Here is a 22,369-nt window from a genome sequence, read left to right as displayed (position 1 = left end):
AAAGCATTTTTAACCATCCTCACTGAACGGATTAAGCCCACCAGCCCAATGACAATACCCACACACCACTCCAAACCAACGGCACCTCCACTCTCCACCGGTCCCCCTGGCTTCCCCGCCGCGATAACCCTTCTGCATCGCCTTCTCCACCATTTGACCCCGTGATTTTGGCTGCTGGCGGCTCCCGGTGGTGTTGAAAAAGTGTGTTATTGTCTTTGACGAGGTAATGGAAAAGTGCGGCGTATTGTTCTGAGTAGAGGAAAGCTAAATTTTCAGTTTCATTTTTCAAGGAAGTCGTAATCGTGGATTTGGTTGGACTTTTTAGTTTGCGGTGAAAAGAAGTTCACAGGTAATTGAAATGAATAAGCTAATAGAGTTCGGGAGGAAAGCGATGTTCTATGTTAGGGTCCTTTCGGGCTACGAGGAGCGACGAATTCGATCTTACCGGTTGCAGCTTGAACAACGCCTCCAAAAGGTACCTTTCCTCTCCCTCCAGCTTGTTACAGTTTTTATTTGATTCTTCCTTTTTTTTTCGGGTGCTGTTAATTGTGAAAAATGTAGTGGATAATTTTTAGAAATGTGCAGACATTTTGGTAGTCACCTTCTTTACGAATCTGTTGTCTAAAAGGGAAATTCGAAAGTTGTTAGCTTATTTGATGATCCACTGCTACAAGAATGTGCTGTTGGAGCACTTTAGGAACATGATTAATGTGCTTAAATATGGATCCATCACTGCTCATGTGCTTAAATGTGGATGTCCTGGTGCTCAGCAGGCTGCTGCATCAGCAATCTGTAAAATTTGTGACTCCCATGTACTGGAAAATTTCGGTTAACGAGGCTGGTAGAGTTCATTGCTCAAAAACCACAGAGGGTAAAGATTATAACAGATTTTAGAATAAGTAGCTCCACAAACATTAAAATTTGATTCAGTGTAGCTGGTTGGATCCTCTGCTTGTTAAGATATTGTAAGCTAGAGCAAACATGACAAATCATGTTGTGGAACAAGCAGTTTCTAAGCACCACGGCCTCAAAATACTGCCACGAATTTTACATTCTTTGTCTTGCCTTGCTCTCCTAGAGCAAAAAAGGTAAGAAACTTTGATTTAATGTGGCGATTGGTTATTTGAAAGCTTAGTGAAATGGGCATTGTGGTGGCTGATAAGCTACTTGAGCATTTGAAGATACAGAAGTTGAAGAGCTTCTTATCAAAAAGTAGAATGGAAATGCAACATCCATGCCCAGGGAATTGTGTTTTGATATGCAGTGAAATTTACTAGCTTGAAGATGAATGCAATTGTTGTTTTTCATCGATCTATAAATGTATATGTCATCATGGGTATCACTTTACTGTGTGGTTAGTGCCTTATCCAAGTAACCATGAGGTTGTGTTTATTTGATCTTAAGCATGTAGAACCTGGTTTTATAGTCAGTGATGTATACTTCAGCGGTTCCATTATGGTGGAAACTTTTATAGGCAGCGCAAATGAGGTAGCAATAGCATGTGGTGAGAACCTTTGCTATGAAGTTACTTTTTGAATATATGATTTTCAGCTCTGCCAAATTTGCTTATGGAGTGCCCAAACTACGTTTTCCATGTTTACAGTATATGTGCTTTCAGAATTTCCTTTGCTTCAGGGATGGTTGTTTGTGGAATCCTCCTTTAGTCTTTAATTAATATGTCCCTTGTCATATTTGGAGCAGGCCCAAGAAAGGAAGGAAGCTTTGAAACAGGTTCCTGAGCAAATAATTTTGTCTGAAGTCAAGCGAATGGTGGAAGATATGCAGGCATTGAATAAGAAGCTTGAAGAAACGGTGAGTTCTTTTCTCAACACCCTTTTTGTACTTAGTTTAACCATGGCAATAATAGCATGGTTATAACGACATTATTGGCAGCACCCTTTTCCCTTGGTTTATTCTCCTCCACATTTTTATATGCCCCCCTTGTTTTGTGACATCTTTTTACTTGATTATCTTTTGATTATTGCAGGAGGCTGCCATTGAAGATTATTTCAAGCCAATCGACAAACAGGCAGATATTATCATGAAAATGCAGCTCGAAGGAGAAGAGAGAAAAATGAAGGATATGATGCGTGCCATGCAACAGCAGGCTTTACTAGAGAAGGCTGAAGCCGAAAAAACTGCACATGGTCAAACTACAGACATAAATCAACAAACGGAGGAGAAACAGCCTGCAAAACCATCTCATGCTGAACTGAGATGATTTGATATGCCTCTTTTGTAATTTCTTTAATAGACTTAAAAGTAAAAGTTTTTGGCCTCCTTTTTCAAATCTCTGTCGCCTGCTTGTATATTTTTATATGAATTGGCTGTGGTATTTAAAAACGAAAGAAAGAGATTTTCATTACCCAGCTTGAATAATATAGGTGCCTATCTTGTGTACCGCTGATGTTAGAACCCTTAAAGAACAATTACTCATTAGTATGAACTGCACGTTATTCCTCGCTTAAAATGATCGATCTTGTTCAATGTGGGATTGATGAATACAATTTCTGGTTCCTGACCTGATTATGTCGTTGTTACCTTGTCATTGATCTTCACATCGGTGTATTATGAGTAATCATGCCTCATGGTCTCGTGTTTTAATGTTCAAGCTCAAGCAATTGTGTTGGCAGCAGCGCAGTGTGTTCTGCATCTCCACACTGGATATGTATGCTCATCATTGTTCTCGACTTACTTTAAAAACCTGTTTGAACTGCTATCTTTACGACATTTTGTAGGAAAGTGTATTATAGCGATTTGATGTACGTGAAGTTAAAAAATGATTGATTTGATATATGTAAGATAAAAAAGTGATTGAAAAATGTGTTCACGGAAATGTAAAAAGTTTGTTGGCAGAAAATCACAATCCAAACTTGTATATCATGACGTAGACATAATCCTATTTGATATAATTTCATCTCGAATCGTCTTCAATACATTAGCTGTGGACTCACAGGCTATGGAACTCACTCTAGCTCTCGCATTTTATTCATATGCTACAGAGCTAAGAACTTGCAGCAGAAGCAAATAAATTTTAACAAATAATTCACTATTCAAACAAACCAATATACTACTATTTGTGGAAGATTATCTCCAGATAAGAATCCAAAAAAAAATAAAAATAATCGTAAGCAGTTTTATGGTGCCATGATGTTGGAGTTTATTCCTTCCCATACGGTTAGAATTTGGACCTTGTGCAGTTTATTCCTTCCTATATGGTTGGAATTTGGACCTTGTATTTTGCAAAAACACAGTGATTAATATGGTTATGACTTGTGAATCAGTGCCATCTAGGCATCTCCTTGGTTAATGGTTTGCAAACTGCTCCTTCATATACTAATAATCATACGTGAGGAGTGATGATACATTAGATTATCACAAAGTATCTAATTCACTATTAGCCACGATTCTGACGTACTGACCATAATAGAAAACATGGAGAATTTTTCGGTTCGTGAATTAGCAAAGAATGGGTAGAGATGGACTGCAAAAATATGGTATGTTTGTTCCGAAGGAGGAGAATATCCGTTAGTAACATGTTTCGAAACCAAAGTATCGTAACAACCAATAATTTCGCCAGCGGATGAGTATGCAGCTGTCTGGACTAGTGGTAGTTTAGTTCTCCGAATTTCTTTCTTGACCTCTTTGGATTCCCCCCTCCCCTCCGGTACAGAGTAAGAGTAGGTATAGCTCAGTCTCGAACACCACCAAATTTCTAGCAAGTTAGATTGTGAATCAAATACAGGTACGTATACCTAGACCTAGCACCAAATTTATCGATAATCCATTTAGATTGGTGAATCTAAATATACTGCATGAATCCCTTATTCCGTCGTATAAATTGTAATAAAGCTATGAGCTAATGATATTTAGGGATAGTTGGCAAACTGCACCATATGTTCAGTTGGCAGTACGATCAAGCTAATAAATGAAGTGAGAAATTGTAAATATCATCGATTCGTGAGGCATAACAATCAGCAACTTGAGGTGAATTTTCGGCTTAGAAAAGTAGAGCTGCTGCTGGGTCTGTTTTTTTGCTGAATGGGACTGCATTAATTGCAGCTGAGAGATGGGACTCAAAACGAATTGAAATATATGGAATGGGTAATCAATCATTTTCCGAATTGAAGGAAGCAACCAAAAAGCACGGGTTGCAGGAATTTAGTCTTAGTCGAACTACCTCTTGACCTTTTTTACTACTCGTCATTACTCAGATGACAGCTACCGGTACTATACTCAAATCCCCCCTGCTCTAATCACTAAGGCAAGAAGACGTCAAGGTTCAAAGCTGATCGTCCCTTCGTTTTCCCAAGAACAAAAGGAAGGATCCATTCGTAGTTTTCATATTTCTACTACTGATAAGGATGAATACTTGGATCTATTCCAAAATGCAAAGAAACATACTGTTAATTGTTTAAAATTTTTATTTTGCTGTAGAATTTGGCCGACAGGGCTGGCTAACCCCTTTTTGGGTTTGACAAAAAATCTTCACAACTGAGGTTAAAGAAGAGACTTGGGAGGCTTGAAGCCTTGAACAAACCCTGAAATGAAATCTGGGTGCGGACTGTCGGAGGTGTCCTTTTCCCAAAACCTCAAATCACCATCCCGGGCCATTTTTTCCCTCGTTCACGAAACGGCTGTAGAAACATTAAGCGCTTCCATGACATGCAAGTTAAACAATATATAGAACAGCAAATATTTACCACCTAATTAAACTTCAGCATGAAATCCACCAGAAGGCTGGCATTATTAATCACTCAAGAAGCTACAATTATACAACTGTTGTTTTCAATCATTTTCCTTCTGCAGTAAAATGTGATTGATTATCTAGATTGGTTAGCAGTTGAATTAAAGCTTAACCAATCCTAATTTATGAATATTTTTCTAGCGTGTGAGTTTTATAAATTGATTTTTTTTTTTACAATGACATTGTATGCGTTAGCGAGTCTAAAAGCTAAATGGGGTACCTATAATTATCATAAGAAACCTCATTGGAGGTTAGTGTAGTTCCACTATTTTTGATTTTTCTTTGCGGGTTACGATTCTATAAAGAGTTATAGTACGAGAAGAGGTAGTACAAGAAGAGGGAAAGCGCTTTGGTTGGCAGAAATTTTGCTAATTCCTTCACGAAATTGCACCCAAACTTTGGACGTGATGCGCTTGCTTTAGATTTTACAAGAAATTTAAATTGGTTGCTTATAAAGTTGGGTTTTGCGTAGTTGAAACTTAGCATCAAAAAAGTCCAAATTAGGGTTCGGTTCCTACCCCAATCAATTCCAGAGCTAAAAGAAAGGTTTGATGTAGCAATTCAAGCTTAGAATTACAGAAACAAAGTCAGCAGTTACCAGTGTTCCGTCAGTTACTTGTAGACTAGGAGGGTTATAGTAAATAAAATAACCAAAATTAACTTTTGGTGGTCATCCTAATAATGCTACAATAAAATATTACTTGTGTTAAAAGTTTCCAAATGGGAAAAAAAAATGTAATTCAAATAGAGCAAGTCCAGCATACTTTTCATCAAATCTTTTGCAATAAAGTATGCTACTCCATTAACTATAAAAGGAAAAATTCAAATTGCTGCCAATTGAAACATTTCCTTTGGAACAGTACATAATCCACCCCTTGATTTTAATCCATTACAGTGCTTTCAAAAGAAACTAAAAATGGATTCTCAATAAGTCCACAGTATCCAATAATCAAACAAAACCCTTTACAACATTCTATGTCTGGTCATACATGACAGGCAGTAATTAATCCACTGGTCAACTTATCCTTGAATATTCAAAACAATTACTTGCAGAAATGAAATACGGTTAAACATGAAAAAATCCCTCCAAGATCTTGTTGTGAATGTGCAATACAGATACCAAGCACGGCATGGATCACAACTATGCAGTGTTAGATACCAGCTGCAATGCAATGTCTTGGTATGCCATCTAAATTTTTGACCAAGCAAGCACTCCTGTGCCCCTGCATGAATGATCTAGCGGCGGCGCTTCTCACCAGTGAATCTTGAGGTCACAAGTTCGAGTCTCCGCTCCGTTGGATTCCTCCGCGCACTTAACGTGTTTGGGCCGGGTTGGGGCGCCGGGCCCGGGCCGCAGGGGATTAGTCAGGCCCCGTAAGGATTGACCCAGACACCCCTGTGTCGAAAAAAAAAAAAAGCACTCCTGTGCCAGTGTTTTACTACTAATTCATTTGTTAATTATTTGGTCAAGTTCTATTCTCAAGCTTGAAGATTTTTCCAGAAATTTTGAACTAAGAATTTTCGATAACCTTTGATCAAATGAGTAGTAATAGCTACTTACACACTCATGTCTAAAGTCTTTTGCTAAGTTATCGAAAATGTGTCATTAAATGTCATTAACGTGAACGTCTTGACTTTGTTTCAACGTAAGCATTAATCAGAAGCCTAATTTTCTTCATCTATATTTGGATTGACGCAATTATGCTCCTTTAATGTTGTGTTAGCGTTTGATAACCTTCGGTATAAGTGTCATTAAATGTTTTTGTTCTAATTGTGCCAAGCTGTTAGAGGTGATACATGGAGCAATTATAGGTGACCTCTGATTTATTTTCATTTGGATTGCAATTTTTAGGAGTTTTGTAAAAAAAATATATATATATGTAATGATTTGATATACGTAAAATAAAAAATTATTAAAAAATGTATTAATCAAAAATGTAAAAAATTTTCTACAAAAAACTACAATCCAAACAAAGCATATCTTCAATCCGAAAATTACAATGACATTCAACCCTCATTAATTTTATCTGCTTGTAGGATTAGTACATTATACATATTCTGATCGAAGATTTATGATCCTAGTTATCCATATAATATGGAGTTTAATATCCTGTTTTTCTTTTATTAAATACTGATCATATGAATCTCTTATATCGTTATTTTGGACTACAAAATCTAATTTTCTATTCCTGTCTTCCCCAATAAATAGGATCAGTCACATGATTCATATTATTCTACAACCATAATTTTTCGTTCTTAGTTAATTTTTATGTTTTTATGTTTCGGGTGACTGGCTGATGAGGCTAGGAAGCGCTTTTTTTTTTTTTTTTTTGTTTCTAAAGTGATCCAAGGGACTTCTGATGTTTCATGACCATCAGCTCTTGGGCTGGTGGCCACCATTAAGCCCTTAAGGCTTTGGTGGGGGTGAGAGGCAAGGGTTCAAATGTCCACTCTTGTGGCTCTGCTTCAAATCCAGACGGGTGCGTAGTGCACCCGTCTGGTCCGGTGATGGTTCTATCCTCATCGGTCCTCCGTAGGCTCAGTTGAACCTCTCCATAATTAGAGTATGAGTAGGAGTAAGCCTTGATCTAATGATTAAAATTGAAATCTCAAAATGTAATGGCTATAAATTCCAATCCCCTATTCTTCTCTGCATCTTAAATGCCACCCCCTCCTTGCTAAAAAAAAAAAAAAAAAGCGTTGTGCGTGCTCGAGCCTACGTGAATATGCTTGTTACGTAATTTAGTTCACATAATAGCTCAAAATCGGGGAATGGTATAGCAGAAACACAATTTAGACGTCAATTATAAGCAACCTGTTATGGTTTCATTTTCCCACAGCAATGATTTCTTCTCTCAAACGAAATACTATTCCTTAATTATCGCATGTGAAAGATTAATTCCCCATTAGAGAACCCGAAGCAGATCACAAAACGATATGAAGTGTTCATTGTAATTCCTTTAATTCGAACAGGAAACTAGGATTACTTTTTTTTTTTTTTTGTTATGGTGTCATTTACAAGCACAAAAAGAATTTACTCTGCCTGCCATTGCCCCAGCTAACTCAGTTAAAAGTGCAGCTACCACTTCAACAATTTATGAGATCAGCAAAGTCAAGAGTTGAAAGTAGGTTCTTCAACACCAGTTGTGTATGAAACATGAATGCAGCCATCAATTTCTTTTGTACCCAAAAAGCCAAAAAAAAAAAATCTATGCCAAATTCATTCATGCAGAACGTGTGTTTCCTATCCACCTGCCTACCATCATTCATTCATTCGTCATATCTATTGAAAGAGTCATTAGGTCAACAAAATTTTGAGACCTAACGTAACCAAAAGCTGTGTGCTAATAGTATGCCGTTGAAGATGTAGGTCACCAACACATGCATTGTTGAGCCAAAAAGGCAGGCTGACCAACATCCGTCCAAAGTCCAAATTGAGGAAATTATTCTAGTATGTGTACATTATAACATCTTCCAACTGTTTTACAGCTAACAAGTTCCATGGATTAGAGTTTTAAAAAAAAAAAAAAAAAAAAAGAACTACCAAAAGTAAGAAAACCCACTAGAGTGCAAAAGTTCCACAAAAAGCCCAAAAAATTTTTTCAAAAACAAAAAAAAAAATTCCAAAAATACAAGATAGCAAATTTCCCGCCATACCAAGTTTTACAATTTTCTTTGATCGTTAGTAGCCGTTTGGATTTTGGAGCTTACCGCCTCTTGTTCTTGCTTCCCAGTAACAAAGAGAAGTAAAACAGAATCCTAAAGAAGAATCCCCATGCAATGGTGATCCAAAGGCAAGCCCACTTGGTGAGATCAGTGACCCCTTGCTGCTTCAATATGTCCACGCCGGTGGTCACGCACGTGGAGCTCGTGATTTTCACGCCAAGGGTGTTGCTCATGCTCGCCAGCAGCTTTATCTTCAGCGAATCCGGCACGGCTCCCAGCGGGGTGCTGTCGAATATCTGGATCCCCCTCACGAAACATTTCGCCGGATCGTCGAATTCGTTCTGCAAAACGGCTTCGTATGGATATTTCACCAGGGAAATGTAGTGGAACCATATCCAGTAAGGGGGGATTCTGTCCCGGTTAATGAAGAAGCCGCTGAAGAGGAGGAAATATGCTAATATTGCGACCACAATGGTGTAGCCAAGCATCACATGAGGGACCACTCCGGACAGGAATGTGACGAAGGAATTGCCAGCCCAGAAGGAAGCCAAGATTATAGCGAAGTAGAAAAAGAACCCCGAAGTCCCTCCGTCCAGCCCCACCGACCAAAAGGTTATTGCAGCAAATGCAAATGAGAGGAAAATAAGGGCAGGCAAGGAAACCAATGCGTGAGAGAGACAATAGGAGATCCTTCTATAAGCGTTGTGAGCAGTTTCCCTCATGAAAATGTACCTCTCCTGAAGGAAAACTGGCAGTGCATCGGCACAAGTATAGAAGGTCGTAGACATGGCGAAGGCGAAAAACCCTAGCCTTTCTTGAATCCCTTTGGGAGAGTTGTCCAATCGCCAAAACATGGTAGCCAAAATGAACCCCGTCACCATAACTGCTCCGCACCTAATGCCAAAGAGCTCCGGCATCCGCCGCGAGTTGGTGAATGATCTTTTTGATAAAACTGCCATTTCAATCCAAAATGGATTTGCATATCTAGGAACCATGGAAGTTGGACTAGCATCAGTGTTGGTAGCACCTGACACCAATTTCCCCCTCGAAATACTGGCGCTTATAGCTTCCTTCAATGACAATCCATGCGTTGGAGATGATACCACATTTCCGGTACCAGCAGGATTAGTACCTCTCTTCATATTTTGCCACGTTCTGTTGAATTCAACCAAACTTCTAGTCCCTCCTGGGGAGCCCTCGAGCTCGCGAATCAGATCAAGTGCAAATTCAGTCCGATTCTCATTTTCAGGAATCGGATGGCCGAAATCAGCAAAAAATTGCGGCAGATTAGTTGGAGGACCGCTGTAAACAGTGTGCCCGCGGGACAGAAAGATCAGCCTGTCCAACAGGCCGAGAATTCGATAGCTCGGCTGATGAATAGACATGATGACGATACTTCCGCTCTGAGCAATCCTCTGCAAAACTTTCACCACCATGAATGCACTGGTGGAGTCCAGCCCCGAGGTCGGCTCGTCCAGGAAGAGGATTATAGGATCATGAATGATGTCTATTCCGATGGAGACTCTCCTCCGCTCCCCACCAGAAACGCCGCGGTGGCCTTCGTCTCCGATCACCGTCTTGGCGGCGTTTCGGAGGCCTAGTTGATCAATTAAGGCCTGAACTCTCATTTGCTTCTTGGATTTCGAGAGAGTTCGTGGGAGGCGAAACTCGGCCGCGAACATTAAGGTTTCCTCGACGGTGAGCATGGGGTAGAGGAGATCGTCCTGCATGACGTAAGCAGAAATGACCTTGAGCAGCCTCGACTCCAGCTGCTCGCCGTTGAGAGTGATGGTTCCTTTCAAACTCTCCTTGGCTATGCGGTTGGCCAATGCGTCGATGAGAGTTGATTTTCCAGATCCAGACGCGCCGAGCACCGCCATGATTTCGCCGTCACGCGCCTCGCCGGAGATGTCGTTCAGGAGCACTTTGGTCTTCGCGAAGAGGGTCTCTCCGTCAGTAGGCTCGGTTGCAGTCGTGGTGGCAGGAAGATGGTGGCGGCTGCGGCTGAATATAGCAGGCAGGCCCATTTTCCGGCTGATTTTGACGCTGTAGGTCAGGTTAGTGAAGGAGAGCACGAAGGGAAGTGATCGGGGCTCCATGCCGGGGTCGCTGAGGTCGAGAACCTGGTGCACGGGCGTCTCGTCACCGGTGGCTTCCTTGCGAGCATCGCCGACGCGCTTCAGAAGTTGTCCAAGCGTAGGCGAAGGAGACGCGCCCGCAGCGGTCATCTGCACTGTCTGCCTCCGATCAGACGTCGGCATGCAGTCTCTTATGGGCGATATGTTTTCCGCAACTATTTTCGACATTTTTTCTCTTAACATTTAGCTATAGATATAGAGGTCCCCTGTATATATATATATGTATTCGCTGATGAGAGTAAAAGAGAGCGAGCTATGTATATATATATATATACAAATATAAATATGGGGAAGCAATTATAGAGAAGGCGAAAACATATGGGATGAAGAGAAGAAATGTTTGAGCTGTCTAAGATTGATGAGTGGTCGTCATTATGGAGTATAAGTAGGCAAACTGGCAAGTGAGAAAGGAAAATGAGCAGTACTGCTAAGAAACTCTCCCAGCTAGCTAGTGCGTGACTGCGTGGTTTTTTTTTTTTTTTTCTTCTTTTTTGAAGGTTTAGCCAACTTTTCTTAATGTGTTGTATGGCGGCGTTGGGGTACGTAGGAAATGCATTTATGGGGTTGCATACTTATACGTACGTTTGGAGAGTAGACTATACTTGATTTGTGTCAGCATGTGTGTGTGCTGTGGATTTATAGTTGGGATTCGAGGAAAATTTTGAAGAATAAATTACTAGTTTAGTTTACTTGAAGGGGGAATGGAGGTAGAATTCTATTGTTTCTTGTGGATAGGGTAAGGGGTTTGTGGGCGGGGAGAGGGAGGGTGGGATGGGTGAGGTGACCTAAATCTCCTAATCTTTCATCTACACGTCTGGTTTTACAGGAGGGAGGGAGCTTGGGGGTGGGGAACGTGGAGGGTTACTATTTGATGGGGTGATGCCACGTGGGATTGGGGGGATTGTTTTCTTTGTTTATGCCATTCATGCTGGTTTTGGTGTCATAGAAGGTAGGTGTGGATGGTAATCTACTGTTTGGAGTTTGCTATAGAAATGTATAGATTTACTGAGGAGTTTGGTCTCCAAGTTTCAAGCAATGAGCATATATATATGTTCACAAAATTAATATTAATATTAATATTATTGTGTGCTATGCAATTTCTTCTAGACGAGGTAACAATAGAGAACTTTTTTTTTTTTTTTTTTGCTTTCCTTTTTTGACAAGGATTCAGGAGTCCAAACACGTTAAGTAATATTTATTTTATTTTTATAAATTCTACCCTTTCCCAATTAGAAAAAAATATACAATAATTAGAAGGCAATACATATATATATATATATATAATTAGCTTTTAACCGACAAAGGTACTGGTTCACTTTAGCACTTTAGAGGGTTTCTTCCGACACACTCGGAACTGTTTTTTAGGTTAAAAATAACAAGCTTAAATAAAAAAAAACACATAATAGCTATGTGGAAGAAGCTTTAAATATCATTCCCCCCATATCCAGTGGATTAGAAATTACCATAAAAAAAAAAACTTCAAAAGAGCTTTTCTTGAACGTCAATAGGCAATGATAAGTATGGATGATTTGTAGTTTAACGCAAAATGTTTTGAAAATTTTTTTTAAGTTTGGAAACAGTTGCATCGGTTAATGAAAATTGTTGGCGAAACTCCGGACCGTATTAAACCGGAATAATCAATGAAGGAGGGCGACTGATTTCATTTTCATCAAAGATATTAGAAGTGAAACCCAAAACCATCATGCATCTGGACAGAAACCAAGGTCAAAGTCTTATGGTGGAAGTTATATGGCCATTAATTAATGGTCCGACCAGTCCAAGAGTTCCATTCGCATTTATTTCTTTTCTCAGCACGTAACGTTACAAGTCTTCACAAAGAAAACGATTTAAGTGATAGTTTTCCAAACCGAAAAAAAACACACTAATTGATTTTTGTGATCGATGATCTGCTCACAGTTCTTTCGCACGTCTTTTAGTTTCAGTTAATTTATGAAAGACTAGAAATATCATATTTATCTTCCCAAATTTGTGGATTATATCATATGGAACAAAATCCGTTCAACATGAAATCCAACTCTACTTGCAGTTGTTAGTTTATTCAAAAGAGGGAGATAAAAAAAAGTGCATGTTCTTGATTGATAAAAGAAAAGCAATTAAAAAAAAATTGTAAGATTGATATTACTTGATTAGTTGTAAAGTTTGAAATGTTCTTGAGTACTAGGGGCATTTTTGGATATTATGAGTCCATGTTGGCATTTGGTGGAATATAAAAAGGGGATTAAAGGCCTCATAAGTTGAATTCCATCCAATTCAAACCAAATCATGTAATTTTTATTATATTTAGTGCGTAGAGTTTGTGTGTAATTATAAGTTTGTTGTACGAGTTGATAAATTTAAATTTATTCTCCAATTATACGAATTTACATTAAAAGTTATAAAAGTTACACAAATTGATTCGAATTAAGCAAGATTCAACTTATGAGATCCCTTGTCGTATAAAAAGAACCTTTTGAGAAGTAGAATTTGGAAGTTTTACCCCAAAAAAATAAAGAGAATTTGAATATATTTTCTACAGTTAGAATCTCTATATAGGTTGAAACCTCAGAATTTAGAAGTCCTGAACTCCAATCTCCTTCCCCCTCCCACTTTTAAATCCTATCTCTCTTTCCTTGTTGGAAAAATTTTTTTTTAAAAAAATTAGAATCTCTGTATTTTTTTTATCATACACTTACAAGTTGCAGAATTTTTTTTTTTTTTTGGCATCTTTTGATATTCTGACAGCCGATCCAATTAACTCAATTAGCCTAACTTAAAAACGGCAAGTAATCAACAAACTGCAAGTCAATGGCTTTTGTGAATAACCAAATACCTAAACCATAGATTATCTGATTTAACTTCTTTGTTATATCTTTATCCACCGAAAAGTTGCTTTTTAGTAACTTACAAGTTACACCATAGAAACTGCAAAGTATCCCCACCCTTTCATTGCCAAAATAGCAGTTGCCCAAATTTAGCAGTTTCCTACTTGCTTTTGTTTTGCAAATTAATACATTTAATACCCCTCTTAAGGATATAATTAAGTTTTACCAATTCTACACTGCTACGTGACAAATGCCTGTGCTGCCTGAACTATGCTTTAGTTGTTAAGAGTTCTTTTAGGACACAAACTTTGACACTGTTCAAACAATTAGGCATTGCATTGTAATTACATGCCCCCTCCCCCCCCCCCCCCCCCGGGGGGCTAGAGAATGATGGTTAAGCATCTCTATCTGAGAAATTTAGCATTAGATGAACTGACCAGAAGTTTAAAGAAAATAACAGGAACAGGAAAATCTACTTCAATCAAATGCAGAAAGTGGAAAAGCCCACACCAAGATATTCTGTACATACATCGACATATATTTCGACCTCATTCAATTACATCCCGACTCAATATCAACGACATTAAGTATGAACTGAAAGTTGCCAGAGAGCTTTTGATTAGTGAAAAGATAATGTTTTCTTTTTGCGAAAAAAAAAATCAAGTTTTCTTTTCTGTTAAGAACGAGATCTATCACCCCAAATAGACACATTACAGAAAATCTCCATTTCTTTTGTTTCAAGACAGCAGCAAATTTCACAGCTTCCGAAATAAATGAAGTTTGGACAGCACAAACTAGAAAGATGACAATCTGAAACAAATTATTACAAGGCGTCCTAATAAAGTGCGCTACCGTATTAGTAACTTCATGTACAAAACTTCTATTATCACTCATACTACTTATTATCCAAAAAAAAAAAAAATGAAAACGGTGTCAAGTGCATGATTTGAATTTCAAATTCGAATTCATGTTATATATAACATGATCGGAATTTGCTAGTGTAAAAAAAAAAATTTTTTGTCCACTAAGAGTATACAAAAAGCTTACTCTATGCTTATAGAGCTCATTATAGCAACGATTCCAGCTACAGTGCGTAAAAAAATAGTTTCAGGACCTAATGTGTCTTACACGAAAATTAACACAAATACTACCAGTAAATTACTTGGCAAGTGATACACAAAAGTCAACTTAACCCGGCATTCCACAATCTGCCAGCATTTTGGAGAGCAGTACAAGGATCAGTGTGTTTGTATAGTTTATACTTTGGGGGTGAGTTCATCTTGATATATGGTGCTAATTTAATCGTCTGCACTTAATACAGTCTAACAGATGAGAATAACGATTAATTATGACTAAGGAAGCATGGAGAACTAAAGGCCAGCACTGCAAAGTCATTGAATTTTCTTCGTTTTTGCACTTTTTGGTACGTGGAAAGTCGGCTGTTATTGCAGATATATTATAGACGGGACGGCAGGGCGGTCTGGCCTGGTCAGGTCCTACCAAATTGCCAGCTAACTCACCTGCAAAGCAAACGGCATCTAAAACCCAAGTCAATCAATAGAAGAATTGAAGGTCATGAATTGTGCTTGCTTGAGCCTTGAACAAATAAGCAATCAAGGACTGGGAAGCGGGAATGGCTGTCCCTGATCACAAATTCGACTCCTTGGGTCAAAGTCTCCCATTTTCTTGGGGGTGCTTCTTTGTTTTTTCTTTCTCCAACAAAACCCATATGGGAGTTTCTCACTTTGACGACGAGTTTTTGGAGCTCAAAATGTTATCCTTTTGCCAATCTGTAATTATCTAAAATTTGAGTATTGAGTACTCGTGCGTTAATTCACCAGGCAATCATAAATTTTGATTAAATGGCAAAACTCAGGTCGGCAGAAATTGCGACTGTACAAACTTTAACTGGACAAAGATTATTGATATGTAAAAAAGTTCACCCTGAACTCGTTACTGTTTAAAATTTGATTGTCGCATAAGATTAATCCCACCATGCAATAGAAACATCTGTTTGCCTTTTTCATTTGTTCAGGAGTAATTTGTCTTCTCCTCAAACTCTGACAAGAGGAAAGGAATGTTGATTCCCTCGAATGTAACAGACCGAGAGAAGCTACTTTCGTTTATCCGGTGAATTCTTTGTTGCACATGCAGGCAGAATTGGAACTCTTGGAGCCTACCATCTCGATGCCATATGAATTCAGATTTCAGTGAAAGGGAAAAGGGGGCCTCAAAACACACACCCTTCATCCTAACTCGAAACGTAACTGCATATTGCAGTGAATATTTTTAAACGACGACCGTGCTTTTACGTATGATAGGACTTTGACAATGAAATTCGTGAAATACCTCATTCAATTTGTAAGATAATGACTAAATAAAACCTTTTTTTTTTTTCTTTTTCCCCTTTGCCTAAATAACTACTAATGGAATCAGTCGTTGATCCCAGGAGCTTTTCACAACAGAAATTTTAGGCTTTTGGACAGCCCGTAAGTTAAAACAACACCGACCAAAAAGAATTGAATCCCATTCAAGGACCACTTGCTCTACCACAACAAAAAACTTCCACTCGGCCACAAAGGTACTTCTCCTTGGCCTAGAAAGATCACCGGTAGGTCCTTCACTGGCCCATACAATACAAACATACCAAAATTCGTCAAGGGAATTCATTCCACATGAATCATGCTCCTCCTTTTACCTTGCCAGCAAGAAACCGTGATAAACCTAAGCACAAGAACTCCCTCATTTTCATCCTCTCTCCCAGCAGCAACATTGCAGTTGTCATAAAGTAATAACGAGTAGACAAGATACTACAAAATACTAACAGAAGATTTTGCGTAACTGCCACGCCCGTTCCCAAAATCAGCAAAAGACGTGCGCTTGGACGAAAGCATGCACATGCACAACACTCCTATTGATTAAGGCTTCCCCGCTGTATAATGGCACCTACTCCGACTGGAATACTGAAGAAATTCTGCCTATTTACAAGTTTCAAAGATTCACAGGAATAATAGGGGGGAAACAGTGACGAGCAAAATTGAATGCTAGAAGAGATCAGACTGACAAAACGCACAAAAATTAAATTGTACTTTCAATGGACGTGGGCAGATAGGCAACCAAAAGCAATATTAATGTAAGCTTCCCCCAAAAATAATGCATCCAAATCATGTATTTTCAACAATGATACTTCCATAATAGAGCAAACAAGATATTGCAAGAGAAATACAACTACCAGCAAGGCTTAATCGTCTATAAGTCGGGCATAATAACTCTGCATGTCACCGCTAGTTAAGCTCAATCCTGTGCAATTAAAGGACACAATCCTAGTAAACAGCTCAACTCAGACAATAAGAGAGAACCAAGAATGGAACCATCAACTAGCCAAAAAGAGACCCTCAAATTAAATTTGATCCTCTGTGAAGTTCACCGCGAGATCCCAATAGTGAGAAACCCCAGCATCAGAAAAAATCTTGCGAGCTGCAGCCTCAGTCCGGCATTCATGAATAGAAAACCTATTAAAACTTGGTTTAACAACACTACCTTGCCACACCAACATGCACTTGTTAGCAGGTGTATCACCATCGTCTTCATCTTCATCTTCCCCTTCATTTTTCACCGCTGCTGCCCAATCTATGCGCCTTAGCATAAGCTTCCCATATCTCTTGATTGATTTGGGGCAACCTTCCACGACCACAACACTGATACCATCAGAAATTACAGCACATCCAGTCAACCGGTTCTCATGAGCATTAGCATCAACCTTAAAACGAGCTTGTGGATGTGACAGATAATTAACTTTGTAAACAGAGACTATTATCTCTGCCTTATCTGGGTCATCAAAAAGCTTCCTCTCTTTCTTTTCACGACGCTCAGCAGGAGTGAGTTTACGTGCAATGTTTCTGTCGATATGAGCTTGTTCGCGCTCAGCTGCAGCACTTCTGATTTCCATTTCAAGTTTGGTAGGATCTTGGGTAGCTTCCGATCCTAGAACTTTCATGAGATTGCTCATTTTAACTTTCGGTTTTGGAGGCTCTAGGAGGCCTTGCCTAATCATTTCCTGTTTATCTTTCTCCCTTGCCAGACGCCGCTGGGTGCGAAGTTTCTTCTGCTCCTTCTTTGTTAGCTTTAAAGGTTGAGGTGGGGGTGGTGTTGGTTCAGCAGGAGGCTCAATTGGACGAGGGTGTTCAACGTAGATGGTGATTTTCTCCATTTTGAGTTTCTCCATTGGTAAGTTACCATCACTGATGTGGCCATAACTACCAGACTGTAGAATAGGCACATCCCTAGCAATTTAAGCAAGCAATTTCAGCATGAGGCAAAGATGAAAGATAAGAACTTTAACAACATAACAAAACCAGAACAAAAAGAAGCAAACAACCTTAAGTTGCAATTTTTTCCAGTATATTAATTCTTTCTCTGATATTTATACAGAATTGATACAGCTGGAATGCCCATTTCCAACACCTTCAGATATGCAAATAAAACAAAAGGAAGGTAGCATTCCCCCAGCAGATTCCCACCCCAAAAAAAAAATTCAACGTCTTTAAGAGCTTCCAACTACAGATTTTCCTTTTCTAGGTAATTGTAGGCAGAGATGAAGAAATTTATAGAACAGTTATTCTGCATCACCACCATCATTGAAGCTTATGACTTTAAAAAAGAAAATGTAAAATTTCCATATGGTTCAGCTCCTCTAGGCGTATTAAGTACCTCAAAATTCAAACCAACTAATACATGCTGGATACAAAAATGGTGAGGCAGAAAAAAGCCCCAAAGTCAAAAAACAGAGTACAAAATAACCAAACTCCACAATAAAAATACCAGCATATCCTATTTTTCCAATTAGGAAAAACGGTACCAACAAAAACAAGATTTTAGAAGGTATCGAAGTCATGCAGTCAGAACTTTCAACTCACCACCACTCAGTTTCTGGAATAGTTTCTTTCTGCTTCTCCTTGATTATCACCCTCTCTGACACTTCAATCAGATTAGGATTTATATCAGGCTCAGCCTTGGCCTTAGCCAACTGTGCTTGCTTTGCCTTCAACTCTTTTGCTCGAGCTTCTCCAAATTGACTCTACAACATCAAATCACAAAAAGAATGAGAACTCGATTCAAACTCATGGAGGAAATTAACAACAGAAACAAGCCAGGCAGCTAAGAAGGATTACCTTTAACTTAATTATCTCTGCATCTTTCGACCATTTGCCTTCCTCCACAAACTGGAAAGTCATTCTCTTGGGCCTCAAAATCTTATTTTTGTTAATACCCATACTTGGATCAAAATGAGGATTTTTCTCAGGATCAACTTCCAACTCAGGTTTCAGAATCTGGAAAGCTTCTTTTTTCTGCTTGTTGATGTTGACCTGGAAAGACCCAAATTGCATAGATTAAATGCAGAAACCTTTTTAAGGATTTGGTGTTAAATCAAAAATAAAAGAACTGACAAGTGATCATCACCCAAGATCGGAGCACATAACATACCTTCAGTGTACTCAAACTATTTACTTTAGGCACATTAACTACATTCCCATGTTCATCTATTTCCCTTCCCAAAGCATCCAAACGTAGCACAGGTGCTTTGGCAGGCTTTGGCTGGATTGAAACCTCTGGTGGCATCTGTCCAGGGAACATATTAATAAGAGGAGCAAATTCTGGATCCTGTCGAAATCCCATTTTAGCAGCAAGCTCTTGGGCTTTTTTAACAGCTTCAAATCTCTCATGATTGAGTCCAGGAAGATGAGGCAAACCAATTGAAGCAGCTGCAGCAGCAGGTAAAGTTGAAGCATTCGGCGTTGCTCCAGATGTTACCATGCTAGAAGATCTTACCAATGCAGCAGGAGTTGGAAGTATTCCTGAACTACTAGAAGGAGCTATGTGACCCTCATTTGGTCCCAACTGCAGAGTACTCTCTCTAGTTGCCCCAGTAGCCTTGTTTAACTACATAAAGAAATTGAAATTGTTTAAAGCCGATACCCAATAAACATCAGTAGATTATATGAAATTCTTTTATAGCCAAGAATGACACCTTTCCTGCTCTCCCTTGCAACTGTTTGTAAACCTTTTAAATTATATTTGTGTGCCTATGTGTGTGAGAGAGAGAGAAACCTCTGAATTATCAAGAGAACAGCACTCACTTCTGTGGTCCACTTTTTAAACCATCCTAATTAAAATTGACAATGTAATGTAATTCAGGACTCACATAATCCTTTCATTACTAATCTATTAATTCAACCAATTCCTATTCAATGAACAAGTCTCCAAAATGCACCAAACATGTACTGTTGTCGAATGCTTTGACAGTGCAGAAAAACATAAAATACGGTATATTCTATGAAAACCGTAAACTAAACAGACGGCAAAATTCATAGCTACTCACCAAAGGGATCTTCCTAAGCTTTTCTGCAAGCTCCTTCTGCATCTTAAGAGCTCTTTTTGCTTTATCTAAAGCATCACGAGACAAGCCCCCAAGCTTTCCAGCATCTGAAGCTGTTCCATCTGTACTGGATTTCCCAGGAACCTCATGAGATCTGTTAATATTAACTCCCTTATTTTCATTTGTGGTAGAAATTGAAGATACCTTGGTAGCAGGAGAATGATTATGATACAAATGGGATTCAGGCAAAGTGGTCGATGTCATCTCAAATGATTCCATTGCACCACCCTGTACGACAAAAAACAGTCAATTCAGAAATTAAAGTACGAACCGCGACATTACAAACAACAGCCAACACAATATATATTTTTCACCCAGTAGGCAAGGGAATAATTGCTTGAGAAAATAATATCCTACATACATAGTTCGTATGCAAAAAAGATGTGAATACACAATACAGTTCATAAAAACAACAAAAACAGAAGAACCAAGCCGAAATAGTACGACTAGCAAGCAGAGAAATCATGAAACCACAAAAAAATAAAAATAAAAATAATAAAAGTTGCCACAAAGTAGATACACTCAGCTTGTCTACCATCCTTCACAGTCATTACAAAGACCTTCTTACACCACCATCACAATCTTTTGCTTTTCTGCTAAGTAGCTAATGACACTAGCTATTTTTCGAGAAGTCCAGGTTGAGAGCCTACGAAAAATGTTCCAGGATCAGTTTTGTTTTACTAGCAATCTATGGAGACCCGATCATCTCTCGGCTCCTCACTTTTATTAGGTTGGATACACTAGATCTTAATAAGAAAGAGAAAGCAGCTGATGTTGCAGAGGAAAGACTAGATGCTACGAGAGTTGGGAAACGGACATAAATCAGATTAACAAAATTCACAGGAGTAAATTCACTAGCAGCAACTCAATCATTTCCTCCACCACATTTTGGGCTAATTTAACAGTCAATAAATGGGAAATCTCTTCCATTTTCTCTCTTTTCTGATTGAAGGAGTTAACACTAAGTCATTTCCTAAATCAAGCCTAAAATTCAGATGGATGGCGTCACTCACAAAGAGGCTTTCCAAACTTGTAATTAGTAGAGTACAGCGCAAAGACGTAGTGAAAAGGCAGACATTATCAACCAGATACCCAAAATAAAACAAGTCCATCTCCCCGAGCACACCTTTACATTCACATTAAGCACATAATCATGGATTTCATCAAGTTTCGAAAAGTTTGCTACTCAAACTTGCTATGGATTTCTCGAACAGAAGGCCTATAAGATTAAACACCCATACCCATGCACCAGTGATATCCAATTACAATAAATACTTTCATAATTCTTTTAGCTATTTTAAGATGAGCAACAAACATATCTTCATTGAAAACCATAAGATAGAAGATCACGATTCACATATTCAACACCAAAAGTCCAAAAAACTCGAAACTCAATTCAGCATACATGTTCCAAATAAAACCAGGGACTACAATCATAAAACAACACCACTCAGGCAGTAGTAACAAAGCAAACGCATCAGTGCAAGATAAGGTGTAAAGAAGTGAGGGAACTTACGTTAGCAACAGAATCACCAGCACCGAGATCACCGTTATCGGGGAGCTCATCTTTCGGCTCTTTCTTTCCAACTCTCTCTTCAAACCTCCCTTCTATCCTTTCAACTTCCATCCCTTCTTGCTCTTTCTTCACCTTATCCTCAAACCTCCTCCTCTCTCTCCTTTCCTCCCTACCTTCCTTCCCTTCTACAGCATCCTCGAATCTCCGCCGCTCTTTCTTCTCTTCTTTCTCTCTTCCATTCATATGGTCCTCAAGCCTTCTCTTCTCCTTCCTCTCCTCCAAAACCCTAGTTCTTTTGGTTCCTCCATCATAATCTCTCTCCCCATACTCCTCACTCTCCCCTCTCTCTTTCCTCTTAGTGTGCTTCCCCTCCACTGAATCCTCCCTCTCATAGGACTTCTCCCGCTTACGGCGATCATCAAACCTCTCCTCATTCCTCGGCTCAACTGACTTATCTCTATCCACAGAATACTCTCGCGACGATCTCCGTTCGGATCTATTCCGGTCATCATCTTCATCGCGGTGCTTTGAACGACGATGACTGTGGTGGCGGCGGTCGTCATCGGCTGCGTCTCTGGACTTATCTTTAGAACTTCGGTGATGTTTGTGGGGGTCTCGATCGTGATCAGAATCCAGGCGTCTCCGATCCATCGCCTTCTAGGGTCCCGGCCGCCGACTCTCTCCCCGATTCGTTTCTGCAGGGATGGGCCGGGGATATTCAGGGTAAAAGAGTGAAGAGTTCGTGGATACGATTAGGTTTTGGGGACTTGCGTTGTAAACTGGGACAGAGCTCCGCTCGCGGAGTTTAGGGAGGTGCAGATTTGAATACGGGTCGGGTCCAATATAGTACTTATTTTCGTGCCCTCTTCTTTTTTTTTTTTTTTTTTTTTTGGGCTTTTAGATTCCCCAGCCAAAAGAAAAGGAAAATGACAAATAAGAAAGAAAGAACTCTGGAAATGCAATTGAGCTGGAAAAGATTGGATTGAATTTGATAAACTTGCAAAACAAACTTCTCGGAATTTTATCGACCGCGAGATTATGCAA

The 22,369-nt window shown here is 39.1% G+C and overlaps 3 protein-coding genes across 6 annotated transcripts; 1 reads left to right on the top strand and 2 right to left on the bottom strand.

Annotated features, from left to right (window-relative positions):
- The first annotated feature begins 60 nt into the window (after window positions 1-60).
- On the top strand, window positions 61-2,521 carry LOC113725549 (uncharacterized). Of its 2 annotated transcripts, XM_027248769.2 has the most exons (4): window positions 84-223; window positions 326-475; window positions 1,702-1,812; window positions 1,988-2,470. In XM_027248769.2, the coding sequence occupies exons 2-4, from the start codon at window positions 359-361 to the stop codon at window positions 2,219-2,221; spliced, it is 462 nt and encodes a 153-aa protein (XP_027104570.1). In that variant the 5' UTR covers window positions 84-223; window positions 326-358; the 3' UTR covers window positions 2,222-2,470. The 2 variants fall into 2 exon arrangements, with proteins under 2 accessions (XP_027104571.1, XP_027104570.1); XM_027248770.2 differs by having other exon boundaries at window positions 61-475; window positions 1,988-2,521.
- Window positions 2,522-8,323: 5,802 nt separating this feature from the next.
- Window positions 8,324-11,142, bottom strand: LOC113725544 (ABC transporter G family member 6-like). The gene has a single exon (XM_027248766.2). The coding sequence runs from the start codon at window positions 10,732-10,734 to the stop codon at window positions 8,455-8,457; it is 2,280 nt and encodes a 759-aa protein (XP_027104567.1). The 5' UTR covers window positions 10,735-11,142; the 3' UTR covers window positions 8,324-8,454.
- Window positions 11,143-16,480: 5,338 nt separating this feature from the next.
- LOC140003929 (protein RDM16-like) lies at window positions 16,481-22,134 on the bottom strand. Of its 3 annotated transcripts, XM_027255307.2 has the most exons (7): window positions 21,326-22,073; window positions 19,954-20,037; window positions 19,753-19,876; window positions 18,858-19,313; window positions 18,545-18,739; window positions 18,290-18,450; window positions 16,481-17,656 (listed from the first exon to the last, which is right to left on the bottom strand). In XM_027255307.2, the coding sequence occupies exons 3-7, from the start codon at window positions 19,792-19,794 to the stop codon at window positions 16,774-16,776; spliced, it is 1,737 nt and encodes a 578-aa protein (XP_027111108.2). In that variant the 5' UTR covers window positions 19,795-19,876; window positions 19,954-20,037; window positions 21,326-22,073; the 3' UTR covers window positions 16,481-16,773. The 3 variants fall into 3 exon arrangements, with proteins under 3 accessions (XP_027111108.2, XP_071930088.1, XP_071930089.1); XM_072073987.1 differs by having other exon boundaries at window positions 19,753-20,037; window positions 21,326-22,134; XM_072073988.1 differs by lacking the exon at window positions 21,326-22,073 and having other exon boundaries at window positions 16,593-17,656; window positions 19,753-19,871.
- Window positions 22,135-22,369: the final 235 nt, after the last annotated feature.

Source organism: Coffea arabica, chromosome 2c (genome assembly GCF_036785885.1).
Source record: "Coffea arabica cultivar ET-39 chromosome 2c, Coffea Arabica ET-39 HiFi, whole genome shotgun sequence".
NCBI classification, from domain to species: domain Eukaryota; kingdom Viridiplantae; phylum Streptophyta; class Magnoliopsida; order Gentianales; family Rubiaceae; genus Coffea; species Coffea arabica.
This window is presented reverse-complemented; position numbering and strand designations above follow the sequence as displayed.